The following is an 18,015-nucleotide window of genomic DNA, read 5'->3' as shown; positions in this document are numbered from 1 at the left end:
GTTTCTGCGTGGGTACAAACTGATGTGATCTTTACTAATTATATACTGAATCAATCTTCTGTATATAAAGATAATTGGAAATGAAAAAAAAAAAAAACCCTGGTGTTAAATTGGAAATGGCATAGAAAATTAATTAATTTTTTAAAAATAATATTATGTAGGATCTCTGTCTTTAATGTGCTATACACTCTTATTTAATGCTATAACTAGTACTCCAACAGTATTTTTTTTTTCACTATGTGTTGCTATATGGCGGCAAACTGTTGAAATCGTTACCTAATGTATACTAAACTGATCTTCTGTATATAAAGAGAATTGAAAATGAATCATGATGTGATTGGAAGGGGAGAGGGAGCGGGAAAGAGGAGGGTTGCGGGTGGGAGGGAAATTTTGGGAGGGGAAAGCCATTGTAACCCATAAGCTGTACTTTGGAAATTTATATTCATTAAATAAAAGTTTAATTAAAAAAAAAAAAGTTACCTGTGTTATTGGGTGTACTAGATAATGTTAAACGTTAGCTGTGTTATTGGGTGTACCAGGCAGTGTTAAACGTTAGCTGTGTTATTGGGTGTACCAGGCAGTGATAAACGTTAGCTGTGTTATTGGGTGTACCAGGCAGTGGTAAACGTTAGCTGTGTTATTGGGTGTACCAGGCAGTGATAAACGTTAGCTGTGTTATTGGGTGTATTAGGCAGTGATAAACGTTAGCTGTGTTATTGGGTGTACCAGGCAGTGATAAACGTTAGCTGTGTTATTGGGTGTACCAGGCAGTGATAAACGTTAGCTGTGTTATTGGGTGTACTAGGCAGTGGTAAACGTTAGCTGTGTTATTGGGTGTACCAGGCAGTGGTAAACGTTAGCTGTGTTATTGGGTGTACCAGGCAGTGGTAAACGTTAGCTGTGTTATTGGGTGTACCAGGCAGTGGTAAACGTTAGCTGTGTTATTGGGTGTACCAGGCAGTGGTAAACGTTAGCTGTGTTATTGGGTGTACTAGGCAGTGGTAAACGTTAGCTGTGTTATTGGGTGTACTAGGCAGTGATAAACGTTAGCTGTGTTATTGGGTGTACTAGATAATGTTAAACGTTAGCTGTGTTATTGGGTGTACCAGGCAGTGATAAACGTTAGCTGTGTTATTGGGTGTACCAGGCAGTGGTGAACGTTAGCTGTGTTATTTGTGTGCTGGATGACAGTGCGTTCGTGTGCATCAGCGTCCTGGATGTAGTGTTGTCCTGTAACCTTGTTGGAGAGCATCCCAGCGCCAGCACACATGTGACGACGTGCCTTGAAGGTTTAGGAGGCGTGATGGCTGCAGCCATCTGGCTAACTCAGAAGCAGTGTGTGTGTGTGTGTGTGTGCTCATTCATAGCGAGAGCAGTAAAGCAGAGTAGTGATAATTGACAATATAGGAAAAGTATATATATATATACATATATATATACATATACATATATATACATATACATATATATATATACACACACACACATATATACACATATACACACACACACTGTTCATTGTCCGATGTTTTCACTGTCTGCGGTGGGCTTGACATTCTCAGACTTAACGAGTTTGGAGAAAAGGGGCTGGCGCTGTTGCACAGTAGGCTAAGCCTGTGCCTGCAATACCAGCATCCCATATGGGTGCCAGTTTGTGTCCCAGCTGCTCCTCTTCCCATCCAGCTCTCTGCTATGGCCTGGGAAAGCAGTAGAAGATGGCCCAAGTGCTTGAACCCACATGGGAGACCTAGAAGTTCCTGGCTTCGCGTCTGCCTAGCTTTGGCCACTTTGGCCGTTGACGCCATTTAGGGTGTGAACCAGCAGATGGAAGACCTTTCTGTCTCTCCCTCTCACTGTCTGTAACTCTACCTCTCAAATAAATAAATAAAACCTTAAAAAAAAAAAGTTGGGGAAAAGAAAATATAGTTTGGCTATCCACCTGCATAAGCCCACTGATCATGATTTGGGGAGGAGCTAATGTGGGCATTTGTGTCTGCGTGCGAATCTGCTGTAAGAGGGTCGGCACGCTGGCCACAGTGCCTGTAGGAATGGAGCACCACTCAACAAAGTGGCTGCAGACTTCGGTGGATCCAGGCCCACTAAGACAAACGCCTGCCTGGCAGGTGTCTGTCGATTCTCGGCTATGACATGGGAATGGTGATGGAGACTGCTTCCTGGGGGTGACAGCAGCTGTCAGTGCCTCTGCCACTGAGCCCGATGATCTCTGGGCACAGACAGTTAGAATCAGACAGGTCTATGTCCTCCTTCAGACTGCGCCTGAATCTCCAGGCTGAGGGCTGAGGCACCCCCAGGGACGACAGTGACCGAGACACATCTCTGCCTTCCAGCAGCCTTAGCTGGGTCAGTAGCTGGTCACCGGATGGAGAGGAAGGAAGAGAAGTTTCCTGGGGATGAGGAGAGAAGGCCTGGAGCCAGCACGGTGTGGGTGCTGTACCTCAGTTTCTTTGTTCAGCCATCACATGAAGGGAGATGCTGGAGAGTGTGGGGCCACAAACTGAAATTCTGTGTTATGTTCTCATCCGTGAGGAACTAAAGCTATGCAGCAGTTTGTTTAACCAACAGTCCCAGACTTCCTGCCTCTAGATGGGTGTTCCTTGATGCTTAGCTGCCTCCGGAAGCCAGATGGTTCCCTTCAGGGAAGCTGTCGTTGCTTAAATACCTCTGGGAGGCTCCACGCGGAACCCACTGATGTACGCGCATCTCATTTGCATCCATAATACCCGTACCCAGCTCAGCCACATTTGGTAGACTCGGTTCCCAGAAACACACGGCTGCCTCCAGGAAAATGCAGATGAACTGAGGGACTAGAAAAGTTGAGTGTCTAGGCGAGTACAGAGCCAACTCAACTTCCCTAGGTTTTCAATTATTTTTAAAAATTTTTACTTATTTGAAAGAGAGAGAGACAGAAGTCTTCTATCCACTTGTTCACTCCCCAAATGGCCACAAGGACCAGGGTTGGGCCAGCCAGGCCGAGGCCAGGAGCCAGGAGCTTCTTCTAAGTCTCCCTGGTGGGAGCAGGTGCCCAAACATTTGGGCTGTCCTCCTCTGCTTTCCCAGGTGCATTAGTGGGGAGCTGCATCAGAAGTGGATCAGCCGGCACTTGAACCTTCGTCCATAGAGGATGCTGGCTTCACAGGCGGCAGCTTTATCCACTACGCTGGGCCACAGTGTTTGCCCCGACATCCTCGTTTTTAAAAACGAATGAGGGGCCTGCGCTGTGGCGTAGCAGGTAAAGCCGCCACCTGCAGTGCTAGCATCCCATATGGGCGCCGATTTGAGGCCCAGCTGCTCCACTTCTGATCCAGCTGTCTACTGTGGCCTGGGAAAGGAGTAGAAGATGGCCCAAGTCCTTGTGCCCCTGCTCCCACTTGAGAGACCCAGAAGAGGCTCCTGGCTTCAGATCAGCACAGCTCCTACTGTTGCAGCCAATTGGGGAGTGAACCAGCAGATGGAAGACCTCTCCCTATCTCTCTCTCTTTCTCTCTCTTTCTTTCTCTCCTTCTCTCTCTGTGTAACTCTGACTTTCAAATAAATAAATAAATCTTTAAAAAAAAAAAAAAAAAGAATGAAACATGGCCACACCCTATCCACACAGTAGAGCTGGTTGTATCCACAGTGCTGGGGACGTGTGTTTGTGGGAAGTCCAGCCAGGAACAGTCACGTGATGGGGCCTTTAACACTATTTTTTTTCTTTTTGCCTTGCAGTTCCCAGTGCTGCTCCTCAGAATTTGTCCTTAGAAGTGAGAAACTCAAAGGTAAAACTTGACAGTGTCTTTGTTCGTTTTTACTGATGTGAACCATGGTGCCTCAGGCTTCCAGCAGGGGAGATTCCACGGGAGAACATCCGAGCAGCCGGAGGCCCGTGTTGTCAGACTTACTGTGCAGAACACACACGGTCTGGTACACAAAGAACATGGTGTCGCTGCTGCACTTGCCATTGGACCTGGGCCCGGAAGCTGACGTGTTGATTCCGTTCAACTTTCAAAGCTCCGTTAGCCTTTAGCAAATAGGCGGCCGTATTTCTGTACAGCCCGTGTTCTAGATCTTAACCATGCAGGCCTTGGTGACAGCAGCACAAGGAAGTTGTGACAGCGTGGTTCCTCTGGGTTCTGAGGTGGGCCAGGCGCGAGTCAGGGCAGCTGTGGGTGGTGCTTGTGTGCACTCTGGCCTCCACTTCCTGTCAGGTCTGCGGCACAGCGAGGGCCACGTGGCCGTGTGTGCCTCCAGGGGCTACACGACCACTGAAACACTGAGGGCTTTCGGGAAGTCTCCTTGAGGAAGCCACCAGCTGCTGCCTGGCGGCCCTTTTCTTTCAGAGTTGACATGGAAGCTGTTCAGTTTCAGCCGTTCCACACTGGCGATGGGGATGATCCTTTGTCCCTGACAGTAGTCTGCTCCCTCATCCAAAGTGCCTCTGACCTCACGTTTGCTTCTGGAAGCTTCTCTGAGACTCTGTCCAGCGTTTTTATTCTGACAAAGCGTCCAGGAGATCAAGGGTCCAGAGCATATGTACTGCTCAAGTAAATTGTCTCCCCATTTGGTCACCAAAGGGTGTGGAGATTAGTGACTTCCGAGGAATCGTCCAGTGGCTGTGAGACTGAGCACCCTGCCACCTCTTTGTCCGCTCCCCGTCGGAGCAGGTCATGGTGCCTACAGCAGTGAGGACCCTCGCTTTCAAGTGTTCACTCTGCCCTGTGACCTTGTCTTTCCCAGAGCATCGTGGTTCACTGGCAGCCCCCTCCCCCAGCCACACAGAACGGGCTCATTTCCGGCTACAAGATTCGCTACCGAAAGGCTTCCCGGAAGAGTGATGTCACCGAGACCTTGGTAGCAGGAACACAGCTGTCTCAGCTGATCGAAGGTAGGCTGCTTTGCTTGGGTTTGGTGCCTTTCCCCGACGTCCAGTTACGTTAGTCTAACAGCTGCTCAGGGTATCCGCTTACACAAGCAAACTAAACGCGGCCAGACGTTGCTGATGGCTTCTCCTACCGCTGACTTGATAAAAATTAGTGGAAAACACTCTCAACAGCCCACACCATCTCTGAGTGGTAAAATTGCGTTGTCTGATTTCCTCCGTTATGTTTTTCCAGTATTCTCCATGTTTTCTTTTTTGAGTGTATATATTCTATTTTTGTGATCTGAAAAGGTGAAGAAGCAAAGCTATAAAAGCTAAGCAGTTGCCCCAGTCTGTCCAGCTGGTAACAGAGGTCCACAGAGTGACGCGCGTTGCAACACCAGCCCTGTGTGTGCGTGCCTGTGGCCTGCAGCAGCCTGCAATGCTGCGGTCCTCTTTGTGCCTTAAAGCACTGTGAGGTCTTAGAAAACCGTCTGCGATGGTGCCTTGTGTACTCTCCCCTGGCATATCTGGGGGAAGTGGGCCCAGTGCCTGGCTCATACAGATTCTTCCTCCATTTTCCTTCCCCGGAGGGGCTGCCGGTGCCTTTGCAGGCCGGGGAGAGGCAGGTTATGGGAGCGCCTCACCCTGCTGGTGTTGGGACCCTGCTTACAAAGAATGGAGGCAGAGGCCCCTGGGCAGCAGGGATTTCCCTACAGGACTAGCACTGATCATGGTCCACGTCCTTCCCAGCTCTGCCGAGACTCGGTCGGCCTCCGCCACATATGCCCAGGTCCGAGCCCGCGGCCCCACCTGTCCCAGGAGTGCCTTCACCACGGCGGTGCCTGTCTGTGTACTGGCCTAGCTTGTCTGAGTTTGGCCAGCAAACAGATGAATTTGAGTTTAGCACATTCACAGCCATAGATGTGGACTGTGACAGCAGGGGTGTTTCTTCTCCAGACACCTGTTCTTGAGGGGGTTGTTCTGTAAAATTCCGAAGTAGAGCTGCAGGACTGGAGGCACTGTCGTCCAAGCCGGGAACTCCTGTCTGCACCTTTGGACACTACTCTCGGTACATGGCGTCGCTCCTGGGTAGGGCTGAAAGGTCAGCCACGCTGGCGCAGCCCCCAGGGGCCAGGTCTTGAGAGCCAAGGTCTGCCTCCCTTGCAGATGCTGTAAGCTTCTGAAAGCCAAGAGGCCCCCTGGCGTGGAACCTGAGCCGGGGTAGCCAGCAGACCTCTGTCCTGCCACGTGACCTCACAGGTGGGACTCAGGCCTTCAGACTGGGTTGGCTCCATGGCTGCCCTCAGTCTCCTGGCTTCTGCAGAGAAGCCCCCCACCCACCCCCCCCACCACCACCCTGAGCACAACAAACAGGTTCCGAGGGGTGGTGAGCGTCTCCGTCAGGGGGCGTTGATCCCGGTGGTTTCAAAGTCAGTTTCTGGTTTTACTCCAGAGTCAGGTACGTACCATTTCCCCTCTGTGAGGCTTTTGTTTGGAGTATTTCAGAGTGGCTATTTATTATACACCAGACCCTGTTCTTACTGCTAACACAAGAATAAAATTCAGTCCTAGCCCACGAGGAGACAACTCATGCCCTCAGGGAAACATCTGATCTGTAAGCAAAATATAATTCCCCAGGAAAAATAACTTTGTTATGGAAATTCTTGCATTTAAATATCATACCTAACTCAGTAGGTTTTATTGAGCTTTTATTAGCGTTGGCCAGCACTGGGTATAAAACGGCGAATGAACACAGAGCCTTGTTCTCTTGACGCTTGGTAAACACTAGAGGCCTGTGAGGATCAGCAGGCGCCTGTGCCGTACGGTGATCTCTGATGGAGTTCTAGCACTGTGTGTACCGCACGCGCCGTCGGCTGCAGAGCGGGAGGGGACGCTCAGCCTCTGCACACACACCTGTGTGCTCGCTCGCTCCCCAAAGGTCGGGGCTGGGGATCGCATTGTCAGAGTCTGGCAGGACGTGGTGGAGCTGTGCTTGCCGCTGGTCCCGGTGTGGTCTCACGAGAACACACACACACACACACACACACAGTTCCGTTGTGGTCTCATGAGACACACACACACGCGCGCAGTCCCGTTGTGGTCTCATCACACACAGACACGCACACACACACGCGCGCGTGTGCTGCAGCACTTTCTGGCTCCACGTGTGTAGACACGTGACGGCGTGTAAGCTGACTTGGGCCTGGCCATTCTGCTCCTTGCTTTCTGTGGGCAGACAAGTTGGGATGGGCCGTGGGAACAGAACCTGCTGTCTCCCTGACACCATGTGACAGGATTCGTTAACTCAGCCAGGGCGCATTTGCATCCTGGCTAAATCACTCACATTCTCACTGGCCCTTTGATTGGAGTTTCTCTGCTGTGATGCTCACCAGAAACCCCCTACAAGACCCACCACAGCGCCTGGTGTTGAAGTGCCCTCAGGATGCACGCATGCGTGCGTGGCTCTGTGGCTCCCTGGCCACCGTTCTGACCATTGCCCTGCCCTGTAGGGGATACGTTCATGTGTGGGTCTCATGGTGTTTGATGCACTGGTGAATCTTTAGCTTTACTCACTGGCAGTTAATGAAAGCTGTGTACAAAGATGTGAGTGTCCCCCTCCGTGGCTTACTCTTGTGTCCATACAGGAAACTGGTTACTGAGAAGTGGATCTCTGGGCCGTCTGTAATGTGTGCAACTTTGCATGGTTCTGGGGTAGCTCAGGCAGCAGAGGTACCTGACAGGAGTGCCTCTGCATTCCTCTCTGGGGTTTGGCATCACTGAGACCAGCTGACTTTGGTGCCCTGGCAGGAACTCTCTGGCCCTTCTTGGCCTTCGCTTCCTTTGTCACAAAACGAGGAGATTGCGTGAAGGCCCTCGGCGGTGCCTCCAGGCTCTGGAATGAAGTCTGTGACCTGCACTGGGCATGTCTCTTCCTCTGGGGCTGGCTGGGCTCCAGCCCTGCCTTCGGAGGAGGGAGCCACCCTGCGCTGAACCCGTGATCTGCCGTGTGCCGTGTGCCGGCTCTAGCTGAAGCGCCATCACCCATGGACTGCGTGTGTTCTCGCTTTCAGCTTTTCTTTTTTGTCCTCTGGGTGTCAGGTCTCGATCGGGGTACTGAATATAACTTCCGAGTGGCTGCTCTAACAATCAACGGCACAGGCCCGGCGACTGACTGGCTCTCTGCGGAAACCTTTGAAAGTGACCTGGATGGTAAGAATGGCGGAGCGGCCCGCGGTGGGCTCGGCTGTGGCCAGGCGAGTCAGACTGGAAGGCCGCAGAGTGGGCGCACGTGGCTTCTCCCTGTCAGCCCCAGGGTGTTTCTCTGCGGCAGGACCCCCGCAGGGGAGTTTCACAGTGACCCTCAGAGAACTGTCCCTTTAAGCAGAACCGGAACAAATGGAATGTGCAGGTGCTGTCAGTCGGGTGTTTGGCTGAGGCCATTAGGTGGCTGCATGATCTAAAACGTCTGGTAGGGCCACGTGAATCGTGCCTTGGTTAGAATGGGACTTGTTTCCCCAAGTGCTGGACACCTGCCTGTCTGTCTGCCTGTTTATTCAGGTAGAAGTGCACACGCGTGTGTGTAGGTAGCACCTTTGTCAGCGACAGGTGCCAGAGTCCTTATTGTTAAGTCTCAGTTTACAAAATGTCAAACTGCGGTCATAGTTTGTGCCTTGACTGTGTGCAGGGAGACTGTAAATTGCCACCTCTTTAATTAAGCCTCTTAGTTCTCTACCAATTCAATCCATTGGAACTCTCAAATGTCATGTTTTCTGACTTACCGTGTTACGCAGTGGAGTCCATAGTTGGTACCACTGCTGTGATACGATGTTTGGTCACCTGCTCGTTATAGGCTTCTAATAACTCAGTGTTAGGCCTTACTCCTTGCTCCTGCTGGAGTCTGGGAATGGGCCGCAGGACCAAGAGGGAAGCACAGCTTTTGAAAGATAGTTTGTTTTCCTGCAGTGCACAGAGGTTCTAGGGTCTGTGTGTCCCCTCTTTCAAAGTAACATTGCAGTGACTTGTAGGAGGGGCTCTGGGATGGTTTTCTTCCTAGAATGCAGGGGGAAGCATCGACCCCGTTGCCCTGCAGGTTCTCTCTGAACCCTAGGGCAAGCTTGAACACCATTCCCCGGCGGCGGTCAAGTGTTCTAAGGGAATGGAAGTCTCATTCGGCTTTTCCACTTTCCTTCCCAGAAACCCGTGTTCCCGAGGTGCCCAGCTCTCTTCATGTCCGCCCCCTCGTAACTAGCATCGTCGTGAGCTGGACGCCACCTGAGAACCAGAACATTGTGGTCAGAGGCTATGCCATCGGGTACGGCATTGGCAGCCCCCACGCCCAGACCATCAAGGTGGACTATAAACAGCGCTACTACACCATCGAGAATCTCGGTACGTGTGCCAAGTGCAGGAAGTAATTGTGGGGGGGGTTTCTCTGGTCGTCACTTTTTCCTGAGTTGTGATCTTATCGTTATAGGGAAAAAAAGCCATAAAAATAGTGCAAAGAATTCTCATACATACATTCTTAATGCACATTTCTCAGAGGCTGACGTTTAACCATGTTTGCCTTCATTCTGTCTTTCTGTGTGTGTTTCTCCCCAACCCATTTGAGAGAGAGCTGCAGGCGGGAGGACTCTCCTGTTAGTGTTTTAATGTCGACGTCAGGGGAGTAAGACGCTGTCTGAAGAGTCTGTTCCCATTTTGCCAGTGTTCACACGAATGTCCTCGAGGGTGAAAGGAAACGTGTTTTCTGGCCTTAGAAAACGTGCTGTTTTAGTTAATACCAATCAACTTCCTTTGCTAAGGAACAGTTGCTGGGTGGTCTTCTTGACTTTGGTAACTGACATTTCTTGCCAGAACAGGTCGTTGCTGTTTGGTAGCACGCGCCTTAGTCTAGACTTGCGTGTTACTTCCTCCCTGCGCTCAAGGTGCCCATCCCTGGGAGGTGCGTGGAAGAGCCGGTTCCTGCCAGGGCATGGTGGTCTGTTGGCAGCCATGCTGACTTTTTTGAAGATCTGTTTGTTTATTTGAAAGGCAGAGTTATGCTGAAAGAGGGTGAGAAAGAGAGTGGTCTTCCTTCCGCTAGTTTACTCCCAAAGTGGTGGCAACAGCCTGGGCTGGGCCAGGCCGAAGCCAGGAGCCTAGAGCCTCCTCCAGGTCTCCCACGTGGATGCAGGGGCCCAACATTTGGACCATCTTCCTCTGCTTTCCCAGGCAGATTAGCAGGGAGCTGGATTGGAAGTGGAGCAGCCGAGACACAAACCAGCGCCCATATGAGATGCCCGTGCCACAGGCAGTTGCCTTACCCACTGTGCCACAGCGCCTGTCCCTGGTGATGTTAACTAATCTGTTGATCAAAACGGCGGGTGAGACTGCCGCCTGCGGTGTCGGTGTCTCGTGTGGGCGCCGGTTCAAGTCCCGGCTGCTCCACTTCCGATCCAGCTCTCTGCTTTGGCCTGGGAAAGCAGTAGAAGAGAGCCCAAGTCCTTGGGTCCCTAAACCTGCGAGGGAGACCCGGAAGAAGCTCCAGGCTCCTGGCTTCAGATCAGCTCTGCTCTGGCCGTTGCAGCCATCTGGGGAGTGAACCAGCAGATGGAAGACCCTTCTCCCTCCCTCCCTGCCTCCCTCCCTCGCTCTCTCTACCTCTCTCTCTCTGCCTCTCTGTAACTCTGCCTTTCAAATAAATAAGTAAATCTTTTTTTAAAAAATAAAGTATCTGCCGCATTCCCCCGCTATACCGTTACCTGTTTTTCCTTTGTGATAGGTACCTTTTGGAGGAGATACCTTGAGTCTTTGTAAATATCCTGTTTTGCACCAAACGTTCACGCGCTAGTTTTAGCATGTGCAGTAGCAGTGGCTGTTACGGTGCTTCCCTCGTTCCGTACCTGTTAGCCTTCTTGAGCGAGGAAGAAGTCACTCACAGGGAGGGAAGGGCAGTGGTGTCCTCTGTAGGTGCTCTCGTGCCCGTGCGACGTCTCCTGTCTGTCTGCGGCTCGTCCCTCCTTGTGAGACGCAGTGAGGTGCTCCAGCCCCATCTGATATCTTCCTAGTCTCAGGCCTAGAATCGGACACTTCTCCAAGGAACGTTGGTTTCTTTTATGAAAAGTGACGTTTTAAAGTTTCTACTTCATTTTATTTGAAAGGCAAGGAGATAGAAAGATCTTCCATCCACCGGTTCACTGCACACAGCCGGGGTCAGCCAGGCCAAAGCCAAAAGCCTGAAAGTCAGTCTTCCATGTGGGTGTCAGGGACCCAAGTGCTGGAGCCTCCCAGGGTGGATCTCAGCAGGATGTAGGATCAGAGTCCAGCCAGCTGCTCCGACATGGATGGTGTCCCAAGGGACAACTGCCATGCTGAACACCCAGTGCAGAAGTGATACTTAAGAACAAGTATCTGAGTACTGTATGTGTTTGTTGTTACTGGGGTGGAAAATCCCAAGAAATTTACAGAAAGCCTGCTAAAACTATCAATGAGTTTAGCTTAGGTTGCAAGATACAAATTCAACATATAAAATCAGTTGCATCTCCATGCACTAACAATAAGCAGTTCTAATTGTAATTAAAATAATAATTATATTATTATTAAAAATAGAAATGTAATTAAAATAATAGTGCCACTTAGAAGAGCATCAAAAAATATGAAGTACAAGGAATAAACCTATAAAATACATGCAAGATCTTTGTATCAAAACCAGGAAAGTCATTACTGAGCAAAATTAAAGAAGACGTGAACAGAATTCCACATCCTTCATCGATTCGAGGACAGGTTCTCACTAGTACAATTATAAATAAAATCCAGATTTTTTTTCTAGAAATAAACTGATTCTAAAATTTATATGAAAAGCAAAGAAACTAGAATCATGTTTGAGAAGAAGAGCAAAGTTAGAGGACTCATACTGCGGACATGTGGCTTCTTGGAAAGGTACAGCAGTAGACACTGTAATGGCGTTTATGTGAAGACAGATGGTTCCGATCAGTAGGACAGTGTCGAGTCCAGGAAGAGATCTCTGTGTGCATAAGTGATTGTTGCCAAAGGTGCTGAGATAGTTCACTGGGGAGGGGATGGCCTTCTTTACAAAAGGGATGGCGTTTATTGGATATCTGTATGAGAAGAAGGGAACCGTGATCCCTCTATTTAAAGGTTTTCAAAGACCAAGTGACGCTGAGGGGTGGAAGGCACGAAGGAGAGAGAGAGAGAGAGAGATCTTCCATCCTCTGATTCCCTCTCCCCGAGGCCCGCAACAGCTGGAACTGGGCCAGACCAAACCCAGGAGCCAGGAATTCTGTCCAGGTCTCTCACAGGGGTGTAGGAACCCAAGTGTTCACACCACTGTCTGCCGTCTCCCAGGCACATTAGCAGGAAGCTAGTTTGAAAGCGGAGGCAGAACTCAGTCCCAGGCACTCTGATACAGGATGTGGGTATCTAGGGTGACAGTGTAACCCACCATGCCACAACACCCACCCCTGACCTTTCCTCTATACCATGGGAAAACAGACCTAAGTATAGAGTTAAAACTATAATGTTAAAGAAAGCATGGTGGGGGTGGAATCTTCAAGACCTTGGAGCAGGCAGGGACCACTTAGGGTACAAAAAAAAAGAGGAAACTTTAAAACTTGATTAGCTGGACTTAATCTAAGACCAGTAAAATGGGAAGACACCAGTAAAGTGAAAAGCCACAGACTTGGAGAAAAGAGCTGCTGTTAAAATACCTAATAAAGAATTTGAGTCCTGGCCAGCACTGCAGCTCACTATTCTAATCCTCCACCTGTGGCGCCGGCACCCCGAGTTCTAGTCCCGGTTGGGCCGCCAGATTCTGTCCCGGTTGCCCCTCTTCCAGGCCAGCTCTCTGCTGTGGCCTGGGAGTGCAGTGGAGGATGGCCCAAGTGCTTGGGCCCTGCACCCGCATGGGAGACCAGGAGAAGCACCTGGCTCCTGGCTTCGGATCGGCGTAGCTCTGGCCATGGCGGCCCATTTGGGGGGTGAACCAACGGAAGGAAGACCTTTCTCTCTGTCTTTCTCTCCCACTGTCTAACTCTGCCTGTCAAAAAAAAAAAAAAAAAAGAGAGAGAATTTGTGTCCCAAAAATACATAGAAATTCTTAGTACTAAATTTGAAGATGACCCAGGGGAAAACACAGGCAGAACATTTGTATGTACACTGTACTAAACGTGTGAGTAGGACAGCAAGCACATGCAAGGGTACTCGGTCCCATTAACGTAAATTAAATACAGATTAAAACCATAATGCAATGCCATGATCCTCCCGCCGTAATTGCTAAAGCCGGGTTGACTGACGACGCCAAGCACCAGCAAGGACACAGAACTCCACTCCTCAGATTTGTGTGAGCACGTCTGTGCTGTGACCAGTGTGGAAAACAATTTGGAGGTTTCCTCAGCGATCCTGCTCATAGATGTTTAACCAAGAGAAGTCAAAGCACGCGTGCACGTGAAGACTTCAGCGCAGGTGTTTGCGTTGACTTTATTTACAGCAGCCCCAGAGGAGAAATCTTACCACTCTCTATCAGTAGGACAATGGCAGACACACACAATGGAACACTGCTCAGGGATTGGAAGGAACAGGCTGTCAACATGTGGGCCAGAAATGAGTCTCACAGTAGTGCCGGGCAGCAGCAGTCAGGAGAGTGGTGCTGTGTCACCTCATCGCGTGGAAGTACAGAGCAGGCAGGCATGCCTCTGGCAGTGGAGCGAGGACAGTGCTGCACGGAGCCAGGGCCTTGGGATTGGGCTGTGCGGGCACAGGGGACACGGGAGTGTTAGTGTTCTTATCTTGATTGTGCTGGCCGTGCTGCAGGTGGATATATTTGTTAAAACTTAACGGCGTACTTTAGTGGGTCCGTGTTATGTTTGGAAAATACACCCCAGTTGATCTTCAAAAGAGAATTTCAGCCATGTTTCGTCATAGGGAATGAGTTTGAGTGGTTACAGTTACTTTTGGATTAGCATCACAGGTCTTTCTTTGAAAGACTTCTCTTATAACTCAAAATCTGCTGACAAGATGTCTCTTCTGATCATTGCTTTGTAAGCATCTTTCCTAAGAAGAATCCCGAATTCCCACATCCTCGCTGGTAGGCACGAAGCAGTGGTTTAAGTCTGGAGTCATAGACAGTGGAGCGTTCTCGTTTTCATTGCAAGCAGCAGCACCACCTCCCCAGGGAGCTGTCAGGCCGTCAGTCGTGGGAGAGCTTTGCTGGAGAGATGCTGACGTTGCCGTGGTGACCAGCGCCACCTCTCCATCTGAAGAGAAAATCCTTTGCGTTGTTGATAGGACACGGTCTCTGACCCTCAGGTGCTTCTCATCGAATGGGAGAAGCAAAGTAAAACCCGAGAAGCAGTGGGGCACGTTGAAGTGCCTTCAGAGAGGGGAGAGCTGGCAGGTCACAGCAGAGCAGTCAGGGTGGACTTCGAGCTTCAGCGATGGACTTGGGAGGTCTTGAAGCCCGGAGGCGAGAAGGAGCGCCACGTGTGCTGACGCTGTGAGGAAAGAGGCCTGTACCAAGTCCCAAAGGAAATCAATCTGGGGGCGGGCAGATTCCCCGGGACACCTGCATCCCACGTCAGAGGGCCCGGGCCTGAGGCCCCGCTCCTTTTCCAGTCTGCAGATCTGTCCAGATCTCTCACAGGGGTGTAGGTGCTAATGCTCACCTGGGTCAGGTGTGTGATGACCCACGTCCACTCACCTGGGCGCCTCGCTCCCTCGGTCTGGCCAGCAGGATTCCCTGGACCTCGGGGCAGTGTTTCTTTCATTGTTCTGCCACAGCCTCATCTGCAGGCCAGAGAGATCCTGGGCACAGCCAGCCCCTGCTCCACATCTCCCCACACCCCCAACCAAAACCACGCACCAGATCGGAAATTCTTCTCTTTTGAATTCCCCTGCAGTTAAGGTTATGCCCAGTCACCCCTGAGTATTCAGAATTCTGTGGGGAGCAGGTTCTAAAAGTGTTCTTGACTTGTGTCTTTCTGCCAGACCCGAGCTCTCACTACGTGATCACGCTGAAAGCGTTCAACCACGTGGGCGAAGGCATCCCCCTGTACGAGAGCGCTGTGACCAGGCCTCACACAGGTACAGTTCCCGCCCGCGGCCGCCTGGGGCGTGTCAGTACGGGAGGAGCCTGTGGCAGCTGAGGGTGCGGGCTGCGAAAGGGGAAGCGGGCCTTCAGCGGGGAAGGGTCTGTCCATTCTCCATTTGCTTTTTGGAAAACACTGATCCTGTCACAGAAGCCGTTCTGTGCCGGTATGTGTGCAGGTTTTTGATGGGCATTAGGATCTAGAAAGCACACTTTTGAGCGACTCAGTACTGGCTTCCCATCACGTGAGCCCGTGAGTTGCCACTCGAGTTGGTGAAGAGCTGCTGGGTCCTCTGTGTGTGGAGGAATCCCGCAGGCCACAGGTGGTCGGTAGTGGAGGCAGAGGCCCTGTGCACTTGCTGTGAGACCAGGGGCCTACTGTTTTGTCTTTGAATTATCTCAAGTTAACCTACATATAATGTGACAGTCCTAAAGGTATACAAAACAGCTGATTTTCATCCCAGTGGGGAAGCTCGTTGAAGTAAACGTGTTAGAGCCTGAAGTTCTGTGAAGAATGCTAACAGCAGAAACTGCGCCTTCCACCCGTGTCCCAGAAATGGAGTCCGCACCATGTCCTGTGTGCGTTGCGTGCCGAGGCTCCCTCTAAATGTCACCTCTGTCCACTTTGTGTACGCCATGCTGTTGCTGCACGCCTGGCGATTCTGTCCTGTGTGCTCAGGATTAGTGTAGAAATAGCATTAGTATTTCAGGAAGGAAACCAAAAAAATAAAGGTCAAAAAGAGAACATTGAACGTAAGCAGTCCGCTACCTCTTAAATTAGCCTGCAATGGGGAGAGACTAAAGTGATTCTCCACACAGCTTAAGTGAACCTGCTGTGAGAAAGGCACCCAGCACGTTCCCAGGTCACGGAGCCCCGTGAGCTCTTCCAAGAGCTGGTCTGTACAGAAAACGTTCCCCAAGTATTCTGGTGATTTCTGCCCCAAAGGGTCATTTTCTGTAGCATTTGGTGTGTGTCCGATGGGCTTGGGACAAAGCCCCGGATCCCAGTGTGCACCACTCCTCTGGTGGTCCTTGTCTTCACCATGAAGGAGGTGGGCAGATGGGGACTGTTGCTCTAGCTTGGCAGTTACCCATGAACAAAGCCTGTGCCGTGCGGGGTCTGAGTTAGAGGAAGGCCTGGACTTGAAGTAAGGCCTTAGGAGCCTGAGGGCTGGGGAGGCCAGGTGGGCTGCTGCTCCTCGGAGCGCCTGCACTCGTTCTGGCCCTGTTGGGCGGTGCCGCTCAGCAACATGGGGATGGTGCAGCACAGCAGATAAGAACTGTGACGTTCAGGAGTCTGCGTCCCGCGTCCCCACCCTCCGTGGGGCCTCCTAGTCCAGTGGGAGTCAGCATGCCTTTCTCAAGGGCGGGTGGTGCCGGGCCGCCTCCTGTGGACGTTAGACCCAGGACACAGAGGGTCCACTCTGACCGCTGGCACCGAGGCCAGGCCGAGTTGCCCTTGGCCGACACTCGGGACTCAGGCCTTCGGTGACGGCCCTGGCAACCAGGCTCCCAGAACTTGAGCCTCATTCACTGAAGTCTCAGGACAGCCCGGAGCTCCGTGCGCTTGCTCAGAGATTATACCGGGTCTAGACGCGGTTTTTGTCTTTCCTTGATCCGTTTGGGACAGGAGGTAGAATTTTCAAGTGGCTTTAGAAGAATCCAAGTGTGAATAATCTTGTCTAATCACTGGATTAACACGTTTTGCCGTAGAGAATGTGGTTCAGAATTCTCCTGGAGCCTTTGCCTGAGAGAACACACAAGTGGAAATACTCCTTCCAGTGAATAATGTGCAGCGATTAACTCTGGGTTTTCTTTCTTTTTCTCCATTTCTCACCTTTCATTCCATTATATCACCCTGCATTTCCCTTTTCTTTTCTTTTTGTTTTTTGTTAAAAATGCCACTTCCCTTTTGAAATTCCTTTCTACCCAGACACTTCTGAGGTTGATTTATTTGTTGTTAATGCTCCATACACCCCAGTGCCAGATCCCACCCCCATGATGCCTCCCGTGGGAGTTCAGGCTTCCATCCTGAGTCACGACACCGTCAGGGTCACGTGGGCAGACAACTCGCTGCCCAAACACCAGAAGATCACCGACTCCCGCTACTACACGGTGCGGTGGAAAACCAACATCCCGGCAAACACCAAGTACAAGGTACGCACACGGTCGTTCTGGGGGGAGGCAGCTAATCCTTGCTGCTCTCTGCACTTTAAAGCTCCTGGTTTCATTTCTTTTCCCCAGAATGCAAATGCGACAACTTTGAGTTACCTGGTGACTGGTTTAAAGCCAAACACCCTGTACGAATTCTCTGTGATGGTGACCAAAGGTCGAAGGTCAAGCACGTGGAGTATGACAGCCCATGGGACCACCTTCGAGTTGGGTAGGTGTCACCTGTCAGGACTCCTCTTCCTCGCAAGACAGGAGAGCCCTGGGGGCTGCAAGTGCTGGGCGTGTTCGGGGTCACGAGACCCCTCCTCGCCTGCCTTTGCTACCCGAGAGTGAATGGAGGTGTGTACAGGGCAGAGTGAGTGCCGCGGTTGCTATTTTTGTCGTCAGAGTACAAGGACAGTAGCAGATAGCAGGGTGATACAGTGCAAAGCATACTCGATTTTAGGAGTGGAGAGACGCGAGTGCAGTCCCAGGTCAGCCACCTGCCGGCTGTGTGGTCGTGAGATCACCCACTCTCTCCCAGCTCAGGATCTTCCTCTCTGACAGAGGGGGACAGTCCCTGCCATTGCTGGTTTGTAGAGTTCCTTAAGCAAAAGAGGGGAGAGCTGGGCAAGCGTGTGGTAGTTCAGACCCCGAGGTATACAGAAGGGGTTATCGTCATTAATCCTGGGAACAGGGAGACGTGACCGCCCTCGACCACACAGCTGTCAGTGCCGTGCCCAGCAGAGCTGCCTGGTGGCTTTCTGGAGCAACAGTGAGTGACTTGTAAACTCCCTCTTGGGTTTCTGTTTGAGCGGACGTGAGAGAGAAGTTAAGGGGAGAGCAGCCGCCTTGTGCCCACTTTTAGACCCAAACTTCTGCCTCCCCTGGGGCTCTCCTCCCACGCACAGGGTCACTGGGGGAT

At 51.1% G+C, this 18,015-nt stretch overlaps 1 protein-coding gene across 1 annotated transcript in view; it reads left to right on the top strand.

Annotated features, from left to right (window-relative positions):
* NEO1 (neogenin 1) overlaps positions 1-18,015 on the top strand; it is a 225,614-nt gene that overhangs the window by 176,690 nt on the left and 30,909 nt on the right. The window contains exons 12-18 of the mRNA XM_062206680.1: positions 3,727-3,776; positions 4,735-4,882; positions 7,958-8,068; positions 9,053-9,247; positions 14,840-14,935; positions 16,921-17,096; positions 17,184-17,322. Of these exons, the coding sequence (XP_062062664.1) occupies positions 3,727-3,776; positions 4,735-4,882; positions 7,958-8,068; positions 9,053-9,247; positions 14,840-14,935; positions 16,921-17,096; positions 17,184-17,322 (915 nt within the window). The remainder of the gene's footprint in view (positions 1-3,726; positions 3,777-4,734; positions 4,883-7,957; positions 8,069-9,052; positions 9,248-14,839; positions 14,936-16,920; positions 17,097-17,183; positions 17,323-18,015) is intronic.

Source organism: Lepus europaeus, chromosome 11 (assembly GCF_033115175.1).
Source record: "Lepus europaeus isolate LE1 chromosome 11, mLepTim1.pri, whole genome shotgun sequence".
NCBI classification, from domain to species: domain Eukaryota; kingdom Metazoa; phylum Chordata; class Mammalia; order Lagomorpha; family Leporidae; genus Lepus; species Lepus europaeus.
This window is presented reverse-complemented; position numbering and strand designations above follow the sequence as displayed.